Here is a 25975-nt window from a genome sequence, read left to right on the forward strand (position 1 = left end):
TGGTCCCCACAGCCTTCTGGGGGGGGGGGTGACCCACTGGGAGTGGGACCACATGAACTCCTCCAAGTAAACTAGTTTCGTTGCCTTCAATTTGCCTAATTTTTATCTCACTCATTCTTGCTTTTTCACCTGTGGCCCTTGAGGAACATATTTTTCCTCTCTGTAGTTTCCCCCATAGGGGACATTTTTGCCAATCTGGTGGGTGTTAAATACCATCTGTGGGCCATTTTCATCATACAATTTTTTATCGCATAACTTGCCGGAAAATTCATATTTATTTTCCACAACTTTCCCCATAAATCATGATCAATATTGTGACCCACATCCCGTGCCCACTTAATCCTGATAAATTTCACAAATTCCTCTTTCGTTTCCCACTCCAACAGAAGTTTGTACATATTTGATAATACTTTTACATTTGTATCTAAAAGATCTTCGGTAAACTGAGACTTTTGTTCTGCAAAGCCATTTTTACTATCTATCTTAAACAATTCATTAATGTGATGTACCTGTAGTAACTGGTAACCAGATTTCTTAATTCCTCGAGATTTCTCAGTTTTGGTTCCTGTCCTGTAAGATCTAAAATTTCACTGTAAGGTAACCACTGCTTATCCATATTTATTCTTTTCCTGGTTGTAGCTTCCACTGGGGATATCCACAGTGGTGTTTTCCTTTCTAATAAGTTTTTATACTTTCCCCATACTCTAAATAGGTTTTTTCTGATTACGTGATTTGTAAAAGTTTTATATATTTCCGCTTTTCCATACCATAGGTAGGCATACACCCACTTGCACCGATTCCAAAGCTGTGACGTATGTGGGAACCTTGACCATTTTTTTGCAACCCATGACTTGCTTCAACTGGTCCCTTGAAGGATTTCCTAGAAATCACCTGATTTCCACTTCAGCTGGGGAAGAAAGCAGCCGGCAGGGGGCAGCGGAGGATCGCAAAAAGGGTAAAGCGAGAAAATACAACTAGGGACTGTGCAGAAATGGATCAGGGTGTTTTGTGGTAGAGAGAGAGGGAGGGAGGGCAGGAAACAAACACACAAACACCAGTGTTAATGGAGGATGAGGATTTTCTCAGTGAAATCTGCCTCCGTTCTTCAATTCCTGTGAGAAATGTCAGTCAAGCAGCCTGAGATGCAGTCACTTGAGATTCCTCTGCTAGCTTGGCATGCAAATGAAATATAGATTATTGGAACTCGCCAAAGACTGTTTACTGCACCCTCAGCCATTCATCTTATATGTAAAAATGAAAACAAACATTAAAAATAAAAAGACCTTGTTCTGGGAACTGCCCTGGGACTTTCCAACCTGACTCAGAGGTTGCTGAGGGAGCAGAAGGGGACAAAGTCCCCTGGAAAACAATTCAGTTTGGAACGGAGAAACACACCAAGGAGGTTTTTATGCCATCTATTTCTTAGCCTTTAAGGGGCAAGAAGACTTGTTGCTGTTTCCACACAATACCAAGAAGGGGACAAAAATAATGTCAGGAGAGATGTCCCTGCAGGCCTGGTCTTGAGAGGTGGAGAAGCCTGCAAGGATCCAGTGTGGGGCTGTGGTTTGACTGGGCTATGGGAGCCTGGGAGTCCTGGGTTCAAATCCCCACACAGCCACGAATATCCCTCAGGGACCTTGGGCCTGTCAGGGCCGTTATGAGGAGAACATGAATGCCACCTGGATAGAAATACTCATTTTTTGAAGGCATAGTCAGCTAGAGAGGAAGATGCCTTTTGCCTGCCAGAAAGAGGACCCAGGAGTCCTGGCTCCTGCCGAGTCTCCTGCCAAAGGGGACCCAGGAGTCCTGGCTCCTGCCGAGTCTCCTGCCAAAGGGGACCCAGGAGTCCTGGCTCCTGCCGAGTCTCCTCCCAAAGGGGACCCAGGAGGCCTGGCTCCTGCCGAGTCTCTTCCCAAAGGGGACCCAGGAGTCCTGGCTCCTGCCGAGTCTCCTCCCAGAGGGGACCCAGGAGTCCTGGCTCCTGCCGAGTCTCCTCCCAGAGGGGACCCAGGAGTCCTGGCTCCTGCCGAGTCTCCTCCCAAAGGGGACCCAGGAGTCCTGCTCCTGCCGAGTCTCCTCCCAAAGGGGACCCAGGAGTCCTGGCTCCTGCCCAGTCTCCTCCCAAAGGGGACCCAGGAGTCCTGGCTCCTGCCGAGTCTCCTCTCAAAGGGGACCCAGGAGTCCTGGCTCCTGCCGAGTCTCCTCTCAAAGGGGACCCAGGAGTCCTGGCTCCTGCCGAGTCTCCTCCCACAGGGGACCCAGGAGTCCTGGCTCCTGCCCAGTCTCCTCCCAAAGGGGACCCAGGAGTCCTGGCTCCTGCCGAGTCTCCTCCCAAAGGGGACCCAGGAGTCCTGGCCGCTTGGTCTTGAGGAAGAGAGCTGTGGAGGCTCAGGGTTTTGTCCTGCAGGCTGAGGGAGACGGGTCTTTCCAAGGCTGGAGGGGGCCCAGGCCAGGCCAGGCCAAGAGGGACAAATGCCAAAGGTCTCCCCATCTGGGTGCTGAGGGACATTGTGGGGAGAAAGGAAACGTCTTCCCCTGAGCGACATTTCTGCCTGCCGATCTCCCAGTCAGGCAGCCTGATCTGTGGGCTGCTGTGGCTTTCGGTTTCTGCCTTGCTTGGCTGCTCTCCCTTGCACCAAAGGTCTCCTCTGCAGGGAGGGAAGCGGGAGGCTGAGGCAGCCCCACCCGGCCTGCTTGTCGGGGACGGAAGCCATTTTGTGGAGGGCTGGCAGTGAAGCAGGAAGGAAGGGAAATGGCTGCCTGCTCCTTCCGGAAGGGGCTGCCTCAAGCAGCTGCTTTGTTATTTGTTCATCTTCATGCCACCATCTCCCTAACTTGATTCAAGGGCGGTTTAAAACCACATAACAAAGCTATCCAGCAATGTCTAAAGTCCTGAAAAATTCTTTAAAGTCTGTGAAGAATAAAATATTTTCCTCCTGGCCGTTAATTGTTGTCGCCCACTCCACTTCCATGAAGAAGAGAAAGGAGAGGGAGAACAGTCTCCACAGAGGAGACCAGGGGAGCAGAAGGAGCCTCAAGCCACCAAGGACTTTCTAAAACAAGACTAGCACTTTGAATTGAACTCAGAACCAGACCAACAGGCAGAGGGGCTTTTGGCCACGGTGATTTGGTCTAAATGAGCTGTGACAGTGAAAATCCTGTCAGGTTTATCTTGTTGCAGCTGAAGCCCTCCTACTGTATTGGGGAAAACAACATATATTGCAATAATCCTGTCAGGAGGTGAGCAGAACATGGATCCTTGTGGGAAGACATATCCCTGTCCAGGAAAAACTAGATGGAGCAGGTGAAAAGTGAAGCTTAAGACGTCCCTGAGGTGACTGAGCCCATTGAGTCCCAAAAGTGGGTCCTGGAGAGCCCCCCTCAAAACTGCCAGCCTCCTTCTTCACAGGGGCTCATCTTGCAACCACAAATTGTCGCGGCTAATAATGGCCAAGAAGAGAACGGACTCTGAGAGAGTCGCTTTGACTGGGGAAACAAGAAGAAGAGCCTGGGTGCTGGATCCGGCCAAAGGCCCCTCAAGTGCAGCCTTCGGTCCTCACAATGGCTGACTGGATGATGCCTCCTCTTCTGGGAAGCCCCAAAACAGGCCCTGAGCGCCAGAGCCCCACTCTGCCCTCCTCCTGGGCCTTCCAGAAAGGGGGATCCAGAAGCATGGCTGCCTCCAAAGGGGGAGCAAGAGCGGAGCCATCTTGGCTGGGGGGCATCCATAGCCCTCTCCTCCTCCTCCATGAATTAGACTCAACCTCTTTTAAAGCCATCCAAGAGATATTCTGCAGCAACAGAACAAAATGTGAACTATCTGTCACATTTGTCGATGTTTAGGACGGGGCGAATGGCATCTCCCTGAGCAGCATTTGCACCTTGTTTGGGGAGGGGGGTTCAGTTTCTTGACCCTCATCCAGCCCATCACTGACTCCAGACGCTGGTCCATCTGCCCCCCAGTCTCCCCCTTTCTGCAAATGATTATGGGGTCTGTTTTCTTCATATATGCTTTAAATATACTGCCACAGAGCACCCCAGTCTCCGAGAGGGGCAAGATTCCAGGGGATCCAGGCATTTACACAGAGAGTTGGGTTTCCTTAGAAGGAGGGATGGATGAGACCGTGGTGTCTTTAGGGTGTGGGGTTTATTTGCACCTATAGACCACCTGAGCCTTTGATGGAGGGACTCACAGCATTCAACCCGCAGGAGATCTTGCTTCTCCCAGAGTCACCGCCTTGGCATCCAACAGAAATCAAGCCTGGCACCGAAAACAGCTTCTTCACCTGCAGCCTCCTCTCAGCCCAGCTCAAACACAATGGCGAAACTTTTTGACTTTCTAATGACAGTGGTACCTTGGTTTACAACCATAATCCGTTCTGGAGGTCCGTTTGTAAACCAAAACAGGTTGTAACCCAAGGCGCGCTTTCGCCAATGGGGCCTCCAATTTTTTATTTATTTATAATTCCCCCCCCAAATGGGTTGTAATCCAAAAAAAATTTGCAGACCCGGACACGCACTTCCGGGGTTGTCGTGTTTGTAATCTAAAATGTATGCAAACGAAAGTACCACTGTACCAGGCCGTTTGGAGGGTGAGAGCAACTTCTTTTGTTATACTAGTGGGGGTGCTTAGGTGACATCTCACTGAGATAGTTCAACAATGTGAGGTTGAGATTAAACAATTTTTGGAAAGAAATGGACTAACAAAGTTGTCACAAGAAAACAGATTAATCCTGAACAACAAAATAACACAACAAGAGATTGAACAAGCCATTCAGAACATGCAACTGGGCAAATCTCCAGGGCCAGATGGCTTGACCTCCAAGTATTATAAGACATTAAAAGATTATCTGATCCAACCGATGATGGAGGTCTGTAATGAAATTATGGAAGGGAAGAAGGCGCCGGAATCGTGGAAGGATGCTTTTATCACATTGATACCAAAATCTGAAGCTGAAAAGACACAACTCAAAAACTACCGTCCCATTTCCCTTCTGAATGTGGATTACAAAATATTTGCAGACATTTTGGCAAGTAGACTTAAAAGAGTTCTTAATGAAGTAACCCATAAAGACCAGGCAGGCTTTCTCCCAGGTAGACATATGTTTGCTAATACTAGGAACATTATTGACATTTTGGAACTTCTGCAAACAGACATAAACACAAAAGCTGTGTTAATTTTTATAGATGCGGAGAAGGCCTTCGATAATATTTCTTGGAAATTTATGAAGGGAAATTTGAAAGAAATGGGAGTGGGACGGGGGTTTGAGAATGGGATTGATGCTATATATTCAGAACAAAAGGCCAAACTGATAGTTAATAATGTGGTTACAGAAGAGTTCAAAATTGAAAAAGGAACACGACAAGGCTGCCCGATTTCCCCTCTGTTATTTATCTCGGTTCTGGAGGTGCTCTTGAACATGATCAGAGGGGACCAGTTGGTGGAAGGGATTCAGGTCGGAGCGAAACAATATAAACTTAAAGCTTTTGCAGATGACCTAGTTTTGACCCTGCAGGAGCCAGAATCTAGTACGAAAAGAGTATTACAATTGATACAGGACTTTGGTCGGGTGGCGGGATTTAAATTAAACAAACAGAAAACCAAAGTGTTGGGAAAAAATTTGACAGACATAGAGTCGGAACGGTTTCAGAGAGAAACAGAATTAACTATGGTTAAAAAGGTAAAGTACCTAGGGGTAAACATAACAGCAAAAAACCTGAGTCTATTCAAGGATAACTATGAAAAATGCTGGTCTGAAATTAAGAGAGACTTGGATAGTTGGACAAAATTGAAGCTTTCTTTGTTAGGCCGAATTGCTGCTATTAAGATGAATGTATTGCCAAAAATGTTGTTTTTGTTTCAAACATTGCAGATTGTGGACAAAACGGAGTGCTTCCGGAAGTGGCAGAAAGATATATCTAAATTTGTCTGGCAGGGCAAAAAGCCCAGAATTAAGTTTAAGATATTAACAGATGCGAAAGAAAGAGGGGGCTTTGCCCTGCCAGACTTAAAGTTGTACTATGAAGCCGCAGCTTTTTGCTGGCTAAAAGACTGGCTACTTCTCGAAGACACTGACGTGCTGGACCTGGAAGGTTTTAACAATGCTTTTGGTTGGCATGCATACTTATGGTATGATAAAGTTAAGATCAATAAGGCCTTTAAGAACCATATTGTCAGGAAAGCAGTGTTTAATGTCTGGACAAAATATAAAGACTTACTGGAAAATAAAACTCCAAGGTGGCTCTCACCTCTGGAGGCTAAGGCCCTAAAAAGACCCAATATGGAGGCCAAATGGCCAAAATATTGGGAAATATTAGAAAAAGATGGAGACAATTGGAAATTGCAGAGTTTGGAGAAAATGAAGGATAAGGTGCGAGACTGGTTACATTATGCTCAGATTAAAGAAGTTTTTAAAAATGATAAAAAGTTAGGGTTCCAGGTGGAGAAATCGAAGTTAGAAACTGAATTGTTAGAACCAAAGACTAAGGTTCTATCTAGAATGTATAACTTGCTGTTAAAATGGAATACACAAGACGAAATGGTTAAATCGGCTATGATAAAATGGGCACAGGACATTGGGCATAACATTATGTTTGAGGACTGGGAAAGGTTGTGGACCACTGGGCTGAACTTCACCGCATGTAATGCTCTGAAGGAAAATGTTATGAAAATGATATATAGATGGTACATGACCCCAGTTAAACTTGCTAAAATATACCATTCGTCTGATAATAAATGTTGGAAATGTAAAGAAAATGAAGGAACATTCTTTCACCTCTGGTGGACATGCCCTAAGGTGAAGGTCTTCTGGGAAATGATATATAATGAACTGAAAAAGGTATTTAAGTATACCTTCACAAAGAAACCAGAGGCCTTCCTCCTGGGTATTGTCGGCCAGAAGGTGTTAAAGAAGGATCGAACATTTTTCATGTATGCAACAACGGCAGCAAGGATACTCATTGCTAAAAACTGGAAAACTCAAGATCTACCCACACTGGAAGAGTGGCAGATGCAGCTGATGGACTATATGCAACTGGCCGAGATGACCGGCAGAATCCGTGATCTGGGAGAAGAGAAGATGGAGGAAGACTGGGAGAAATTCAAAATGTATTTACAAAAACATTGTAATTTGGTTGAATCTTAAGAAGGATGCTGGATTATAAAAAACTGCTCACCACTAAATTAGATCTAAATTTGATGATAAGTGAGACTAAAGAAAATATAAAATTTTTTGGGAAGAAGTGCTAGATTATATTTGAATGAATGGACATGAGATTGAAAACAAGTTGATAATTTGTGTGGAAAAATTTTTAACAATGCAAATGGGAGCGGGAGACGTGAGGGAGTCCAAAGAAGTGATGAAATTGTTATGACAGAAATAAGATTGTTTATTATGTGTGCATTTATATTTTAAAATCTTAATAAATATTTATAAAAAAGAAAGAAAGAGATAGTTCAACAATGGATCCCTCCGTTAGATTTCAACCTTGGCTGGATCCAGGACCCCAGGAATCAGAAGGGACTCAGGCATTCAGCAGACTAACCCCCCCCCCCCAAACTCACAATAATATTTTGGCATCAGACAAGGGGAAATAGGGATGATAGAGATCACGCAGCTTGGGAAAAAGAGAACTCCCAAATAATTCTTTACCTTCCGACTTCACAGCCCCCCCCCCTTAAGTCCAAAGCTTCCTTGTACCTGGGCAAGGAGCGGCCACTACTTGTCTCTCTCCTGATTTCTTGGAAAAGGCAGCAGCTTCTGCGTGTCCCATGCTTAGCTCAGGTTTCAAGCGTTCAGGCTTCTGGCAGTGGGATGTGGGCCAAGCACTCTCTGGGCCAAGCACCCAGCCTTGGCTCAGGGCCTTCCAGAAGAGGCTGGGCAGCCCCCGGGTCTTGCTGGCTGGGCAAAGGGGGCCTCCCTGACCCCCAACTCCCTTGGGCCTGCAGACTTAGAGGGTCCCAGGCAGGGGGAGAGAAACTCATGTTGGGTCCAGTAAATGAGAGAAGGAAGCAGAGATATGTGGAGATATAAAATGCCCTTTTAAAAACCACATGGGGAAAGGAAATTGTGTTAAGGTGGTGGGCTCTGGCCTGTTTGTCAGTCTCCCAGCACCTGCAGCGCTTCTCTGTGTGGTCATTTCTCTTTCTCTCTCTCTCTCTCTCTCCCCGTTTTGACTTCAACCCTGAGGTTCAGCCCTAGTTGCAGCACTGAGCATTTCTTTACAAGGCACACAGTGAACCGCTGGAACCCCCTGCCACTAGACAGAAGGACACAGGAGAAGAGCCGGGCTGCTGGTTCACCCCAAAGGGGCCCATCGAGTCCAGCATGGCGGTCTCCCAGTGGCCACCCAGATGTCCCAGTAAGGAAGCATGGAAGGAGGACGGGAGGGACACCCAGTGAGTGGGATGCGAATGCATTTACTGCCTCTGGCAGCGGAGGAAGAAGGGAGCCATCTTTGAAGCCATGCAAGGGCTTCTTAAAAACAGGACCCAGGAGGCTGCCCTGCACGGACTTGGGCCACGAGTCCGCCTCGCTCGGGATCTCACAGCCCCTCCCCCCAGTTCCAGAGAGGGGGGCAACCCAGACCCCCCTGGAGATGCGGGGACTGAACCTGGGCCCCCCCCCTCCGCCCCCCCCCCTGCAGGGCAGGACAGGAAGAGCTGAGAGGGGGGAGGGGGGAGGGGGGAGGGAGGCGGCGATTCCCAGCGAGGAGCTGCAATCACTTTCTCTTTCCCTCTCCAGCCTCGCTCCCAAACTTGCGCCTCGAGTTCTGCCTGGCGACAGGTGCCGCCAACTGCGCGCAGATTTCCGATTGGCGGAATATTTTCCCCTCGCCCAATCCCGGCTCTCGCTGCTGCTGGTTCCGCGGGCGGGGCGGAGAGCGGGTCTCGGAGTCGGAGGGAGGAGGACGTCGCTGGAGTGAGAGGAGGAAAAGGGAGCTTCGTTTGGGGGGAGATGGGGGTCCTCCTTCTCCGCTGGCCCCCCCTGATCCTGGGGGCGGCTGCCCCCCTGCTGCTGCTGCTCCTGGACTGCGCAGGTGAGGACTGGGCTCTGGGGCGGGGGGAGAAAATCATTTCCACTAAATCCTTTGTTTTTTTGGGGGGGGGGACACGGCTCTTTGGGAATCGCATTTCGTGGGCACAGAAAGGGGCGATCGGGGAGTTTCTTGTCCGAAGCGGAGCCGGATCCCTTCCCAGACATCTCTTTCCCCGACTTGGGTCTTGTTTTGTATGCCGCCCGGGGCAGGGGCCGCTTCCCTCCTGGGCTCGGGGCTCAAGCGAAGAACAAGACAAAGCTGGAAGGGGTTGGCAGGATTCAGGGGGGGGGGGAGGGACTCGCATTTAATTAATGGTGGGGAAAGATACAGTCTTCCCTCTTCTGTTTTTTACCTTCCCTCTTCTAACCCTCAGCCGCTCTGAAAACTCAGCTAAAAACCCTGGAGACCAGCCTGGGGGTGGGAGCTGGACGCGTGTAGAGCTGACTTCATTGCGGGGGGGGGGGAACGTCTGAATAAGGGGTCCCCACCCGCAGTTTCCAGTGTTGTTTTGTTCAGGAGTTCCCTTTCACTATCATCATTCACCATCAGGTTCTTCTGCTTTACAACTGTAACTCCCCCCCCCCCTCAAAAGAAAACACTTTCCTGTTGCCTGTCGAAAATGTAGGTTTTGTAAATTATGCAGGGGGCTTCTCTGTGCCGATTCTGTTCAGCCCCTTTCGCTACGTTTTGTACAGGTCAAGTTGTTTAGGCCGAAGGGCAGAAATAACTCCTGAAAATAAGTGGGAGGCCCCACCCTACAGCCCGGTTCCCCTTGATTATCCCCTCCTTTATATTCTCCTTCCTCCCCCCCCCAAAAAAAAATAATTCAAAAAAGTTTGAGTCTCTTCCTGGAGCTCCTAGACATGAATTGCCCTTGCTCAGAGTATTCCTGCTCCCTCAGCCCACCAGTCCACTGGTGTCCGGGATTCTCATTCATGTCAAACACCATATAGTTTGATCTGCCAAATACAGCTTTGTTAATATATATTTTTCCAACTGCCTTTTTATCAGCTCAGCTTTGTCTGATTCCGTTCCAATTCCAGGATGTTGTCCAAATCTGTTATCTTTGATGGCATAGCAACTCATTAATTGTCCAACCTTCCTTTTGAACTTTATTAAACCAATACCTTCCAAATTAAGTTATTAGGCAAAACTGTTTGCAATATTAAACTATGTTCCACAATATCAGTCATTTGGCGATCCACCCGCCTTTGGAAACTGCACTCTCCCCCTTCCGGGGCCGGGGGGGGGGAGGCCTGCTAGACATCCCTTAGCCTTTGCTTTCACTCATAATGAATATAGAAAGCTTCTGCAAACGGCTGCACTGTATATTGTCCCAAGTTATTATCTCGATTCATCACAAAGTCAATCAGCACACAAGTCCTGCTTGTCTCAAAGAAAGGAAAAGATATAAAATTTCATGCTGTGTCACTAGTAGGAACCATCTTGTCTTCTCCTGCATCTCCGTCAGATCTCTCAAATCCGAAATGAGGCTGAGCGGTTAAACGCCTAATTATATATAAAAGTCAATCTGTACTCTTTTCTTTTTAAAGTTTAAATTCTTAATGAGGCTTGGCATTAAACACCAGTAGTAATTGTTGAGTAGGGAGAGAGAGAAAAACATACCAAACGTAATCCAAACACCATGATGGGAATCTTTTTGAAGTCGGAACTTAACCCCCAGGAACTGTACACTTCTGCAGGTTTTTCCTCAAGCTTCTTCGATCCAGTCGTGTCTGTTTATCGTCCAAATCTATTAATTTCCCCAATGTTCCCGGTTATGAGAATGACATCGAAGGAGTGCCAGTCGTTCCGTGCTCTTTGACCCTGTGCCCTGCCGCCTGTACATTGATGCAGGTCGTCAGTCTCGGACAAACAGCGGGTCTGCGAGACAGTCCTCCCCTACCTGGGGAGGCTGACAGGGCTAATTACCCCCATATCAGCCCTGAATTACCGGAACGGCTGGGGTCTGGTTTTGTGGGAGTCAGGCATTTCCCGCCGCCGGAAACAGGAAACCCAGAACTGCCTGTGTTGTTTAGCCAGATGCCACAACCAGAGGCAGCCTTGCTCTGAGCTCTTGTGGTCTGAAGTAGGGGGAGCCCCTGCCCTGGGAGGGGAGGGTCTTAGAAGTGGGTCCCATTGGATCTTGCCTGAAAGGAAACCGAGGAGCCGGAGGGAGGTAGCAGAGTCGACACACCATCAAGGCAGGGGCAGAGCTACCTGCTCTGGCACCTGGAGCAGTGGGGGGGGGCTAGCGGGGGGGCCCTGAGGCCCTTCTTCGTGTGCTGTGCCGCCTCCTCAAGAGGTCCAGATGGTGGCAACGCGAGAACAGGGCCTTCTCTGCAGTGGCTCCCCGTCTGGGGGATGCTCTCCTCAATGAAGTTCACCTGGCGCCTTTATTATACACTTTTAGGCGCCAGGCAAAAACGTTCCTTTCTAACCAGGCCTTTGGCTGATTTGATCGACACCCTCCCTATGCACTTTAAAAATGTGGGGGGGTTTTGGGGGGGTGTTATTGGGTTGTTTTTTTTATTTTGATTGAATATTTTGTGGTTTTAGATTTTGATTTTGTTCTATGAACCGCCCTGAGATCTCTGGGTAGAGGGTGATATATTAATAATAACAATAACAATAATAATAATAATAATAATAATAATAATAATAATAATGTCCCATTTTGCTACCTGAAAGAAAACAGGAATTGCTCTTTCCCCCTTAGCACTGTGCCCCCCCACCTTCCGCCATGGAAATGCCCCATCTCCCACTGAACTCAACTCCGCTTCTCTCTGTCCAGGGGTGTGTGTGTGTTGCTGTGTGTTCTCCTCCTGGGCAGGCCAACTCTGGAGATGATGCTGAAGCCTCTGCTCAGCGCCCTGGCTCCCCTCCATCCTCCCCCCAAGTCTTTCTTGGTTGTTCCTGTGGAGACTCATTAGGCCCCCTGGTGGCCAGAGCTGGTACAGCCTGTGGGAAAGTGAGCCCTTTTGGGGATAAGGTTCTTCCTTTGCCATGCTCTGCCCCCCTTCCTGTGTTCGATCTCGTGAAGGGGCAAGTGTGGGGAAAGGGGATGTGGGGCCACATGTTGAGACCTGACCCCAAAGTTGCATTCGCCCTCCTGCCCCTGTGGGGAACCTGCTCTGTGGGTGGCAGCTCAGAGCACAACATTGAAAGATTGCAACACTGAACCGTTTAAGCACCAATGATCAAAAGGGGATCCAGGAAGGATCCTGGGAATCACAGGCCAATTAACTTGACACCTGTCCCTGGAAAACTGGTGGAAACTCCCAACCTGAATGCATTTAACTTGAATGATTTCAGCTTATGCTGTTGACAGCTGGCCTGTTGGAATCACACCAATTATATATGCAGAAGGCAGAGAGCTCTTTTTGTACAAGGTTTTCACGAGATCTTGTGGGGCTGTCCTGAGTTTTCATAAGATCTTGCCATAGCCTCCCGGAGCCCAGAAAGGAGGACCCAGGTCAGAGCTGTTCAGGGCATGGCTCCAGAAGGTCAGGTGGTGGGGCGGCTCCAAGGGAGTGGCTGAACTATGCATGTTTCTGCATATATTAGCCACTCGCAGAAAAGAGGAAGAGCCTGCTTCAGGCCAGGGGCCAGCCTGGTCCAGCACCCAGATGAATGGGATGCTGAACTAGATGGGCCATTGGTCAGATCCTGCAAGCTCTTCTTTGTGCACATTACAGTAAGTCTGTGAGATAATATCTTTTCATATTTAATATTCCACTTCTCTCCCTCCATGTAATTCAAGGCAGCACATGAGACGGAGGGGCAGTGGGGCAGCCCCTGCCTTGACCACAAGAGGTCCCTGGTTCAATCCCTGAGAAAGAGACCCCTTCCTGAGTCCCTGGGGAGCCACTTCCAGTCAGGGCAGACAACTCTGAGCTACCTGGACCAGTGTTCTGACCCAGGAGGAGGCAGCTTCCTCTTCTCCCAATATATGGATTTTGCTTTGTCTGGTCTCCCCTCCATCCACTTCCCAGTCCTGAGCCTGCTTAGCTTAAGTTCAGTGCCTGCATCCTGAGCCTTCAGACCATGTTGTGGGAGCTCTCATCAGCTTGGCGTTTGCAAGTGGGGGGCAATTCCTGCCCCCTTGGCAAAAGGGAGGGGCTGGCCTCTCTCTCCCTCACACGGAGCCTCAGCAGAGACATGCAGAGATTTAGTGCTGCCCGGCAGAGCTTTTTCTCGCCCTCTGCTCCATGGGCTAGTGTTGTTGCTACTTGTATTTATATCCTCTCCCCTTTTCAACTCTCTGATTCTTAGGCTCCCTCTGCTCTGCCTCCTCTATGTTTAAGGGCAGGTCTACAAACTCCCCCAAACCCTGCTGAACTTTGGATCTCCTAATTTAGGGCTGCTGCCTGCAATACAGCAGGATTAGGCCGCTGCCTTTATCTGCAGGACCCCTAACTCTCTGCCCCCCTCTCTTCCTTTCCAGGCTCCACTTCTCACTCCCTGCGCTACTTCTACACAGCCGTGTCTGAGCCTGGCCAGGGGCTGCCCCAGTTCATTGATGTGGGGTACGTGGATGACCAGCAAATTATTCAGTATGACAGTGACACCAAGGAGTATCTGCCTCGTGTCCCCTGGATAAGAAAGGTGGAAAAGGAGATTCCTCAGTACTGGCACAGGCAGACTCAGATCGCTCAGGACAATGAGCTGGGGTTCAGGGTGGACCTGCAGACTCTGCGGAATCGCTACAACCAGAGCGGAGGTGAGTGGAAGGCAGGAGAGGAACAGAGTCACACCTCCCCCCCCCCATAACGTTTCCTCCAAGGGCCAGAATTGCAGGGAGGGGGCTGCTGGGAGGAAAGGAAATGGAGGGTGGGGGTCTCCACCAGGGCAGAGGCATCTCCCCTTCCCTTAATGAAGGTCTTAATGGGGGCTGGGAAGGTGTGGGGTGTGGGGGACAGAGAACAAGACTTGGAGGGCAAAGACACCCCCCCCCGTATGACCCTCTCTGGACCTGCACATCCTACCCAGGAAATGTTTCCCTTGCCTGCGCTTCCTTCCATGCTGGGCTTGGCTCAGGCCTTCTGAGGTGGGAATCTGTCTAGTTCATTTTCCCCTGGGAGGGGAAGAGAAGGGTGGGATCCTGAGGCTGAGACAAGCAAGCCTTGAGTTCTGGTCCTGCTTCAGGAGAAGCCAGCGGCCCAGACAGAGGTGCTGATTGGCTGACCCCTCTGACCATCACCAAGCCCCTCCCTCTCCCTGGCACAGTGTTGAAAGAGAAGCCTTTTTAAGGAACAGGAATGGACTGGGTTTGGGGGGTCAGAGTGGCAAATACATGGTTAAAACCATAAGCACACTTCATTGCATTAAAATTTCTAAACAGATTTGTAAGAAATATTAAAATTATTGGTAAATATAGTTTAAAACAACAGACAAAAACAATGAAAACATTTTTGGAAATGAAGATCTTTTTAGCAGGCACCAAAAGTTAGATTCCATGTGTCAGCCCTGGTCGTTGTCCTCTTCAGATCACCACACAAACGCTTCTTGTTCTTTTATAAAACTTTTTATTGCGTATTAACAAAACAATCTTATAAACGGTTCTTAACTATTATTCCTCAGAGTCACTTCTTTCAGACCTTCTGAGCTCTGCTTCTCCGTGACCAGCCACTCTCAAAATGTCCGCCCTTCCCTTCGCTTTCCCACTCTTTTTTCTGCCCTCCTGCCTAGAGCTGACCTGTATCTCCCCTCCTCCCAATCTGAGCCAGAACTGAACCCTTGCCTTTCCTGGGAACAGCCGGTCCCTCCCTGTTGCTCCTCTAGCTCCCTTCTATTAGATTCACTGCTCTCCTTCCCCCCTTGGGGAATGCTTTCTCCCTCACAATGGGCCTCTGATCCTGCAGCCAAGCTGCTCTTATGTTCTGTAATGGCTTAACTAACCCTAAGGCCAGTTCAAGCAGTTCAGTCCTAAGGTGTCAGGAAGAGCTTACTTCCTAAGAATGACGTTTATGATTGATGCTTTAAGATACTCCCAGTTTTTTCTCTGCATAATTTTCAGCATAAATAAAATTCTATAATAGTTCAAAAAATCATAGGATCGTAGAGTCGGAAGGGAACCCAGGGCTCATCTAGTCCAACCTCCTGCAGTGCAGGAATCTCGGCTAAAGCATCCCTGACAGTTGAGCACCCAGCCTCTGCTTAAAAACCTCCAAGGAAGGAGAGTCCACCACCTCCCAAGGGAGCCCTTTCCGCTGTTGAGCAGCTCTTACCATTAATATGAATGGAGGGCAGGGACAGAGGGAACGGAAGCAAAGATTTCTGTTTCCTGGGACAGACACGTCTGGTCTCCATGCAGCTGAAGCCACTATTCCATGTTGCAGGGACCCAAGGGGCAAGTGATGGGGAACATGTGGCTGTGGGCCAGTCTTGGACTGCCAGGCGGTAGGATTTGCCCCATGAGCAGAAGTAAAATCCTGCTCAGCTTGGCAGGACTTCATTTGCGCCAGAATGTTGCTGAAATGAAGGGCTTCCCCTGGAGATGAGGAAGAAGCAGTTTGCCAGCTTCCCAAAGTGCAGAGTGCAAGGCAGGCAGCGCCCCTTGTGCTGCAGTTCCCAAGAGGCTGCACACCTGCTGGGTGCTTGGAAACCCCCTCAAGGGCTTTTGAAAGGTGGGTGAGATTGACAGGTGGGCTATGCTATGATGTCAGCCTCAGCCTCCTGCCCCTTTTGGCCCATGGGGGCAATCCAGGATCTGGCCCTGAAGCCAAAGAGATTCCCCACCTGTGAGACAGAATAATGGAGGTGGAAGGAGCCTTGCCAAAGGAGTCAGCCTGAGTGTGTCCAGAGCCCTCTGGGGCCTTCGTTGGCCTTGTCAGGGTTGCAAGGAAGAAACCCAGGGGGTCAGCTGAGACCAAGCCAGCACTGCAATGGGCAGCTCTGCTTTTCTTGCAGTGGGATCAGGCCTGGCCTGGCCTTGCAGGCTTCCTCTTGGGCTCCTGCGAATTCTGCTTCTCCCCCTTTTAAAAATAGGGATTGGGCCCATCCTGAGCCCCTGCACCTGTCCATGGAAAATGCCCCATAAATGTCACCAAGGGGCGCCTCTCGTTTCCTGATCACTTCTTGCAATTGCTTAGCTCAGAAAATCCCAAACAAATGAGGTGGCCACTTTAAAGGTGCCACGGACAGCCCTGGAAATGTTATCTGATTCTATTTAAAAACAATGTTGAAGGTATAGGTGTATCGGGATTGATCCCACTTAACATCTTGAGGAAACAGGAGGGGAGTGAGCTTCATTTATAAAATGAGGGAGAAAGCAATTTATGCTGAAGAAGCAATGAGACAGAGCAACTTCCCTCCAAGCAAAAGCTCCATCTCCAGACCAGCTGGTGGGGTTTGTGGTTTGGTTTGTTGTTTGCATAGGCCAACCACAAACCATTGTTTGAGTGCATAAAAAGAACTATATCACCTTGGGACATGGTTGTTTCTTCTTCTTCTTCTTCTTCTTCTTCTTCTTCTTCTTCTTCTTCTTCTTCTTCTTTCTTCTTCTTCTTCTTCTTCTTCTTCTTCTTCTTCTTCTTCTTCTTCAATATGTTGAGTAGTTCCAGAGGGAGGACTCCAGAGTAGCCCTGTTTCAATCATTCTACTTCCCAGAGGGAGCAATTTACTTTCTCCTCCCCCTGCACACATTTCTGGGGCTTCTCCCCCCCCAGCCCCCCGAGCTGATTTGTGGGGAAGGAGATGGGGAGAAAGCCCCAGTTGTGCAAGTTACAGATAGGTAGCCGTGTTGGTCTGCCATAGTCAAAACAAAAAATTCATTCCAGTAGCACCTTAAAGACCAACTAAGTTAGTTCTAGGTATGAGCTTGAAGTGTGCATGCATACGAAAGCTCATACCTAGAACTAACTTAGTTGGTCTTTAAGGTGCTACTGGAAGGAATTTCCAGTTGTGTAAGAAAGACTTGGTTTTTAGACTAGCTGTGTTAGCTGAATCCAGCCCAGAAAAGCAGGATTTCTGTTGAGAGAGGCTTCTGTAATGCAAGACATTCTATACCCAAACTCAATTCAGCTGTAAGCCAAGGGCTCCTGAGATGAAAGGGGAAGCCTAAATCAGAAGTGAGAGCAACCTGGTTTCCTCTGGGACAGCCTCTCCTCCATTGCTGAGCTCCCTCAGGCTACCAAAGAGCAACAGAACTCTGTGCATGGCCAGGAGCAACCATTGCCATTTCCCATCCTGTCTTGGGGTGCCTGACGTAGCTTCTCTCTATGGTTTTGTTGTGGGAAATCAAAATGGCTGTCTGCTGACCCTGCTGGCTGGCATGGAGGAGACAGGGTTGGGGTCCTCAGCACCTGTGGGCCCTGCCAGGGGTCTGGGGTCTCAGCGGGTGCCGGGTGATGCCACCTGCCAAGTGAAAACACCAGATCAGTGCTTCAGATACTGGAATTGAAGAGCAGATTTAAAAGTCACGAGCATTAGCATATATAAGAACATCTCACAGTTATGTGGTCTGAATGAGAGCAGAATAATCTATATTTCCATTTCAACCAGTTGTGACTGAAGTAACAGAGGTCAAAATTTATCCATGGCACCTCTTTCCACAGCAATAAATGGGATGTAGTGAATCTTTGAGCTGCCTTCCAATAAAGTCAGTTGATTCAACTCCCATTTGACTCCCGGAACCGTTCGAAAACCAAAGCCTGTCTTCCTGCACTCAGTCAGAAGTTTGGCTTCCAAAGAACGTTTGCAAACCGGAACACTTACTTCTGGGTTTGCGGTGTTCGGGAGCCAAGCTGATTGACTTCCAAGGAACCACTGTATAAGGATCATGTATTCACTGATGAAGGATTTATTTGGTGGACATTGACTGGCTAATGAAAACCAGCTCTTCTTTTATTATCGATTGACTGAAGGTTTTATTAAAGTATTTATAATATGTAGTTTCCATAAAAGTGTAACAAGATAGTATGCAACCTAGAAAGTTAAAATAAAATCAGGAAAAATCCATAAAATGTACATAAAACATCAGCAAACACTATTTATTTGTTTGTTTGTTTGTTTGTTATTGTTGTTGTTTTGAAGATTTGGTGGTAGCCCCCTGGGGTGGGCAGGAGGATGAAGGGACCCACCATCTTTGACAAGGGCAGCCTGGCTTCTGCTGAGAAGGGGGGCCATTTTGAAGTGGGGCAACCCCCCCCCTTTGCGGCTTCCCTTTCCCTCTCAGGCTATGAGGAAACTTCTTTTTCCAAAGACCCTTCCATGACTTTCCTCCTTTTAGGGAAAAGGTCCTTGATATGGAGAAACTGGGGGGGGAGAGATGGAGGGGAAGAGGAGACCTTCTCTCTTGAAAGGGCCCCCCATGTGTGGGTGCCCCCCTTCCATGTTGCCCCTTTCCTCTTTCTATGGGGGGAGCAGCTGAGGCATCTCTCCAAAAGGGGCAAGATCCACAGGAAGAGAGCTGGGGGGAAAGAGGGACAAACTGTGACCTCCGACCCCGCAAGGGATGCCCCTGTTGGACAGGAAGGGAAACCCCACCCCTCCCCCGCCTCCAGGGAGTTGGGAGAATCCACTAGGAATTGGGGGGGGGGAGAAAGTGTGAGGTGCTGAGAGGGGGGGCAATTAGAGGGGGGCTTTGTAGGCTCAGGATTGTAGCGTTTCCCTCAGTGAACGTGTTCTGTGGATGAGCCTTCAAAAAGATACAATGCTGGTTGATTCTTCTCCCCTCTGACTGCTGCCTCTTCCCTGAATCTCAGGCAAATAAATCCTTTTTCCTGGGCTCCTTTGCTGATGGGGGAGGGGCTGCTCTGACCCCCCTTGACCTCCTGGGCCTCTTCTGGTCCTTCCAGGGATCCACATCATTCAGCGGATGTACGGCTGTGAGCTGAGGTCAGACGGGCGCAAAGGAGGGCATTTCCAGGACAGCTACGATGGGAGAGACTTCATTGCCTTTGACAAGGAGACCCTCACCTGGACGGCAGCTGATGCAGGGGCCGAAGCGACCAAGAGGAACTGGGATGCTGACTTGGCCTGGAACCAGGGCAGGAAGCACTACCTGGAGGAGATTTGCATGGAGTGGCTGCAGAAATACCTGGAGTACGGGAAGGAGACTCTGCTGAGGACAGGTGAGGAGGGGCAGGGGGAGGGGAGGGGGGAGGGGCTCAGTGGGGCAGTTTCCCTTCAAGCTCCCCTCCCCCCCTTAACAGTCTTCCTTTTTGGACCAAACAGCAAACACTTTTCTTGGTGGGGGAGACAGAAATAAGTTTGAGACTCTGGGAGGAGAAAAGGGGTCACTTCAGAGCATGATTTGGCAGGGGGGGGAGATGCTTAAAAACAGCCCCCCATGCCCCTTTGGCTAGAATAAGGGATGGCAAAAGACAAATGAGAGGAGGGGGCACAAAGAAACAGCAGGGAAGGGGCCAGGAAAGCAAAATGCATTTTAAATTAAGTAAATAAATAAAATTGAAATGGACAGATTTGAGGCGGGATACAGAAAAACCTCTTGCCTTTACACTTGGGTAGGGGAAAGTGGGGCAGATTGATGCCGAAAAATCCACTCTCATATTTTATGTACCAAAATGAGTCAAATAATTAAAAAAAAATGCTTTATGCATGGCATAACTAATCAATAGTATAATACCAATCAAAAGAACCATTAAAGTTAGAAGTTAATGAGAATATAAAGACTTGAGTAAAAAAATGGGTTTTGTTTCATTCTGCTCCACCTACAGGGCACTTCAATACAAAGTGTAAATTGTACGAGAATGGTAATTATTTACAAAAATTTAATGAAAAAACACAATTTTTATTGTGAGAGATCATAATCAGCCCTACAATTTGTTACTTAAAAATCTAAATGACATATCAAAACTAAGTGTTTCACACATGTCATAGATTTTATGGCAGGTTTTCTTAACAAAACTTCAAAACTTATACTACCGTAATCTTTCCTCAAACACATATCCATTAAAAAAAAAACTTTGGAAAAACTTTAAAAAGAATAAGAACTCACATTAGGTAGTCCAAAAATAGAAATTTAAACAAAACGCTTATAAAAAAATAAGATATTTCCTTAACATTTAGCTTCTATTGCACATTATATCCACAGAAGTCAAAAGAAAAAGTATAGAGATGATGTTCGAGTTGTGCCCTTTGAGAAATTTGGTTTTGGCAAAACAACATCCTTGAACTCAATGCTTGCCTTATCTTCTACCATGGGAAAGACAAACATACAAGATCCTGGATAATTCCTGAAATATGTCATTTGATAATCTGTCATTTTATATTTAGAAATGACTTTGGCCACATAGTCAACAACAGTTTTTTCTTTTCAAATTTCATGAGTAGGAAATCAGTTTAGAGATTTCATGCAAACTTGTATATTGGGGCACTATTGTACACTAGCGGGGCACTTTTATACGCATCAATGTGCCCCATGTCTTAGTGTATCAAAGTGCCCCAACGGACATTTACATAAAACTAACAATTCATAAAACCACTGAACTTACTTAAAAATCACATGTAATCCTGATTACTGATTATTTACCTTAGGTATTATTAAATCTTAACTAAACGACGAAAAACAGCATTGGAACACTTTTACATTTCATGTAATTTTTTAGTTGGCCGCGCTAAAAACACACCTACTCTCGTCAAACGCCAATGGCGAACTGGCGGGCAGCGCGGTCGCAACTGTCATACTCACACATGTATAGACACGTTTTAGTGATGTCACAACACGAATAACGTTTCTCGATATTGAAATATTGTTGGTGTATCAATGTGCCCCTTGCATCAATGTCCCCCGCCTTCCCCTACATACTTATGGGGAAAATCTTTAAAAGTAAATTAATTAACCTTTTTTAAAATAGAAAATGTGTGGGGAGCCCATAAAATATGGATGCAGCCCCCTCACTAAGTCTGTAGGTTAGCCACTTGTGGCCTAGAAGCAGAAAACCTGCACATAGTGAGAGAGTATGAGAATTCCCTCTTCTACCTTCTTATATTTTTCATTTGTGAGGAATTTTACTTTTTTCCATGGGGAACATTCAGAAGTGTCATCTCCCCAACCCCGTGCCTTGAAATGGTACAGTCCACTCTTCTGCCTTCAGGAATCTGGCACAGGGGCCAATCAAATAATCAAGTGTTTTGACTGGCTTTCTTCCTGTCTCTATTAGCTTTGCTGATACTAACATTAATTAAAAATGAAACAATACTAGCACCCTCCCTTTTTGAGGAATGACACATACGTATTAGCCGTGTTTAGAGAGATCTGAGCAAATTCATCTATGGGGCCTGGTGATAATTCACCCCAGAGACACGGAGCATATTTCTTGAGGTTGAGGGTTTCACCCCAAAATCCACAATGAAGCGTTTTCAAGGGTGACAACAAGGGCAGGCGGGAGAACTAGAAAGGAGCTCTGTCTTTCCCAGGGCTCAAAACAAAAAAAATTCCTTCCAGTAGTACCTTAAAGACCAACTAAGTCAGTTCTTGGTATGAGCTTTCGTGTGCATGCACACTTCTTCACACTTTCCCAGGGCTGTTGGCTTTGTTCACTAACTGTTGGGCTGAAAAGTCCCGGAGAACAGAGAGCAGTGAGTCCAGCATTTTTTCCCCCTCAAGAGAGGAACCAGGATCAGCCTGAGCTGCCCTCAGTTCATGACTTGCAACTTGGAAGGATCTGAATGAATCCCACCATTGGGGACCTGGTGGAATTTGCCCCTCAGCCTAGAGGCAGCTCACTGGGACAATCTTGGAACCACAAGTTGTCACATTTAAATAGTGTTGGAGCTTTGCAAGATGACAATTCAATTTTTTTTCAGCACTGGCTCCGGCCTGCTGGAACGCTCTGCCTCATGAGACCAGGGCCCTGCAGGATCTGATTTCTTTCCGCAGGGCCTGTAAGACAGAGTTGTTCCGCCTGGCCTTTGGCTTGGAGCCAATTTGATTCCCTCCCTCTCTTTCTTCTTTCTTTTCCTTCTCCTCCTGCGATGAGGCTACATTTTAATATTTTAATGTATTTTAATGTATTTTAATTTTGTTTTTAAGTTGTATTCATTCAACTTGTTTTTATTATTGCTTGTAAGCCGCTCTTAGCCCGGCTTTGGCTGGGGAGGGCGGGGTACAAATAAAATTATTATTATTATTATTATTATTATTATTATTATTATTATTATTATTTGTACCCTGTCCTCCCTTCCAAAGGAGTCTGCTTTGGCAAACAAAGGATAAAACATCTAAAAACTGTTCCACCATAGACACTGACTGGGGAAGATGCCAAGGCAGGTTGAGGAATCCCATTTATTCGCAGTTCTTTTTAATTTCTGCGGATGTGAGATTGCGACTAGGTTGCCCCTTGGGTCCCTGCTCCGCTGCTCTTAAAAAATACAGGATTCCTTCAGGCTCCCGTTGTGGATGTCTCTCTGTTAACCCCAATGTGGCCCTTTTTGCAGAGGCTCCGGTGGTGAAGGTGACCAGGAAGGCAGACTATGACGGCCTGGAGACCCTCGTTTGCCAAGTCCACGGCTTCTACCCCAAGGAGATTGAGGCCAACTGGGTGAAGGACGGGGAGGTCTGGCAGGAGGGCACCCTCCGAGGATTGGTCGCCCCCAACTCGGACGGGACCTACTATCTCTTGCTCAGCGTCCAGATCGACCCCGAGGAGAGGGAGCGCTTCCGGTGCCGCGTGGAGCATGACAGCCTGGAGAAGCCTCTGGACGTGGCCTGGGAGAAGGAGCCTGGTGAGAGACAGACAGACAGACAGACAGACAGGAGGGGAAGGGGTGGGCTCTGGGAGGGGGATTTCCACCCAACTCCTCCCTTCAGCAGCAGAACAGCTCAGATGGGGAACCCCAGTTGGATCCTGTCTGTGTCTCTGGAGGGAAGCAGCTGAATCGGAATCTGTAGATTTCAGCAGAGATGCAGCCTTTTCCGGCAAGTGTCTCAGAGGCCTTGAACTCAAATTGGATGTTGTAGGTAAAAACTGGCTGTCACTTTTTTGCCTTTAAGCCCAAGTAGTTGTGATGTCAAAGAATGTGGCACATATTTTACTTCTTCAAAATCAAATTTACTCACAGTCACTGTGACTGAAAAAGGAGCAACGAACTTAAAAGAGGGAGTCCCAGACTGACTGTACTTTGCAGTGAAAAAGATTCTCACTCGCTCCTCCTCACACTCGCGCCCAGCTAGAAAAACTGATACTCATCTCCACTCAGCCCAAACACCCGCACACCGCTGGGAAGAGCAAGCAGGAATTTTAATAACAACGCTCGTCTCTCACACACCGCCAGGAGAGCTGTGCCTGCAGGAACCAAAGCAGAATGTCTAAGAGCCAGACTCCCTTTTCCCCCGCAGGAGCCCATGAACGCACATCCCCACCCACACCCCAGACTCCCCTTCTCGCAGGCAGGCAAGCGAGGATTATGGAAGAGGCCCTTGAGCCAAAGACTCACCCAGGCAGGGGAGAGGGGACCAGGGCTCACTCACTAGCGCTACGGACTTCAGAATTTCTACACAAACAAAAAAACCTGGACATTTTGCCTCATTTTAAGAATCTGTCTGGACAGACATTTTAAGTCTGAAAAAGAGGACGTGTCCAGGAAAAACCAGACGTATGGCAACCCTACACAAAATGCTTTTTTCTAAGGCTTTGTGTCTTCCCTGAAGGCCTGTAATGCTGGGCTCTGGGGGGTCTCAGAGGGGAGGGAATCCCTTCCTCTCAGGGTCAGGACAGAGAAGGCTGAAGCGCCTGAGCAGGAGGAGATCTGCTTTTAAGTCTTGAGTCTGTGATGAAACAGGTGTGCCTGTCAACTGTCTTCCTTAAATGAATTGGTTATTTTGAAGACCTCTAATGCTGGATTCGCGGTTCGAATCCCTGCGGCGGGGTGCGCTCCCGCTGCTCGGTCCCAGCGCCTGCCAACCTAGCAGTTCGAAAGCACCTCCGGGTGCAAGTAGATAAATAGGGACCGCTTACCAGCGGGAAGGTAAACGGCGTTTCCGTGTGCGGCTCTGGCTCGCCAGATGCAGCTTTGTCACGCTGGCCACGTGACCCGGAAGTGTCTCCGGACAGCGCTGGCCCCTGGCCTCTAGAGTGAGATGGGCGCACAACCCCAGAGTCTGTCAAGACTGGCCCGTACGGGCAGGGGTACCTTTACCTTTACCTTTTTAATGCTGGATTCTGGTGGGGAAAAACTCCCTTGTATCGGGGCAACTACAGAGAAGACCTTGGCCTGTCAGAGAGAGAGAGGGCCTGCTTTGCACACAAAATCCTTCCAGGCTCATAGCTCAGCACCTCCACTCAGATCTCCTGCTTGAGGCCTTGGGGAGCTGCTGCCGCCAGTCTGAATAAAAATGTCTCTTGTCCCCTTTTAGTCAACCTGGGGCTCATTGTGGGAGCCATTTTGGGTGTCATGGTGGCCATCCTGCTGGTCTCTGGGATCATCTTCTTCTTCATCTGCAGTAAGTAAACCCTGGATGTGTTTTCTGCCTCTCCTGTGTCCTTCTGTCTTGGCCTCCGACTGGGAATGTGCTGGTGGAGCCTTCCTGGAAACTGCCCCTTGTATCCCTACAGAGACCCCTCCCCATAAAACACCCTTTGAACATGAACCAAAAGTCCTGTTGGTCATTGCTTTGCGCTCACTCTGTGCTCAGGAGGTTCACTTCCCACCTGACGTTTTAATAAATCCTAAGCCTTCAATCCTGTGAACAATTAGCAGGGAGCCTTACTTACAAATCTTTAGGCGCCAGGCAAAAACATTTCTCTCAAACCAGGCCTTGAGCTTTTTAAACGTGAGTTACTGGTTTGTGTTTGTTTTATCATGTATTTAGTGCTCTCATTTTGTATTTTTATTTGGAGAATCACCGAAATAATAATCCGAAAATGAATGAAGGGACTGGATAATGTTTCCTTCCAGCCTCTTGGAATTTGTCCACTGCCTAGTTTCCCCATGTTGATTTTCTGATTTAATTTCCTCAGTTTTTTCTACTACTTTGGAAAATGAGTTCTTTGAAAAGCTCCCCTTCCTTGGAGGTGTTTGGAAGAGACAGGAGAAGCATCTGCTGGGAAGGTTTCAGCATTAGAGAGCCAAATAGTCGAAATGTATTTGAGTGGCCTCTGGAGGTCCCTTCCAGCTCTGACCTTCTGCTTTTGTCTCTACAGGGAAACAGAGCAACAAAGCAGCCTACAAAGCAGCCTCAAGTGAGTGACTCCTCCCCTCTCTCTGTCTGACATATTTCCCCCCAATGTGGAGCAGAAACAGGTTACAAACAGACCAAACTAAACCTGGTGGTGGCCTAGTCCTGAAGCCCAAGACCCTGATGGGAAGCTTCAGCCTGTCTGCTCAGCCTGTCTGGACAGCAAGGGGCCCCTCAGGGCCAGGAAAAGGCTGCAGAGAGACTGTCGGCTGAGGGAGGGGCTCCAAGAAGGAGTAGGAGGAAGAGCCGAGGGTGGGGGGGAGAGGGGTCTCTGGGGGTTTAATCTACTAGAACCTGAAGCTAAAGATTTGGTTGGGTGGCTCAAGTCTGTGGGTGTTAGGAACCCACCATTGCTCTCCCCCACTCCTTCTGCCTTTCTGCCCAGATCGCACCCACCCTCGCTCTAGTCCCCCGCTGCCTCCATGCCAGGCTGTGCCCATCTCTCTTTGCCCTCCAGCACCTTCTTCTCCCCCCACTGCTGTCCTTGAGCCCCCTTGCCTCTGGGCTGCCTGTCCCTGAACTCTTCTTAGGCCCAGATTGAGCCTGATTTGGAATGGGGTTGGAAGGAGGGAGGAGAAGGGTTGGGGGGATGGATGTCCCTCCCTGGGATCCTGACTCCTGTGTTTCCTCCCTTTTGCAGCAAATGACCAGGGGTCCGACAGCTCCACCAAGGGTAAGTGGGGGCACAGATGGGGGCAAAGGAGGGCTGTGCGGAACATCCTCAAATGGGGAAATGCTTCTGTTACCCACCTTGGGGTTTCCAAGAGTGACATAATCTGCAGTGTCCATTGA

At 48.3% G+C, this 25975-nt stretch overlaps 1 protein-coding gene and 1 long non-coding RNA gene across 5 annotated transcripts in view; one reads left to right on the forward strand and one right to left on the reverse strand.

Moving 5' to 3' along the window:
- LOC309337333 overlaps positions 1-25975 on the reverse strand; it is an 86864-nt gene that overhangs the window by 58812 nt on the left and 2077 nt on the right. The window lies entirely within an intron of this gene.
- Positions 1-25975, forward strand: part of LOC309336990 (major histocompatibility complex class I-related gene protein-like) — a 73727-nt gene that overhangs the window by 46156 nt on the left and 1596 nt on the right. Inside the window, exons 1-8 of one of the 4 annotated variants that reach the window (XM_081853581.1) lie at positions 2458-2481; positions 8745-9039; positions 13487-13762; positions 18840-19115; positions 22444-22731; positions 24362-24448; positions 25149-25187; positions 25824-25856. In XM_081853581.1, the coding sequence (XP_081709707.1) occupies positions 2473-2481; positions 8745-9039; positions 13487-13762; positions 18840-19115; positions 22444-22731; positions 24362-24448; positions 25149-25187; positions 25824-25856 (1303 nt within the window). In that variant the 5' untranslated portion in view covers positions 2458-2472. Of the gene's footprint in view, positions 1-2457; positions 2482-8744; positions 9040-13486; positions 13763-18839; positions 19116-22443; positions 22732-24361; positions 24449-25148; positions 25188-25823; positions 25857-25975 lie in introns of those variants that run through there. The other 3 variants (XM_081853583.1, XM_081853582.1, XM_081853584.1) reach the window with 3 other exon arrangements.

Source organism: Podarcis erhardii (genome assembly GCF_964252035.2).
Source record: "Podarcis erhardii genome assembly, chromosome: 2".
NCBI classification, from domain to species: Eukaryota; Metazoa; Chordata; class Lepidosauria; order Squamata; family Lacertidae; genus Podarcis; species Podarcis erhardii.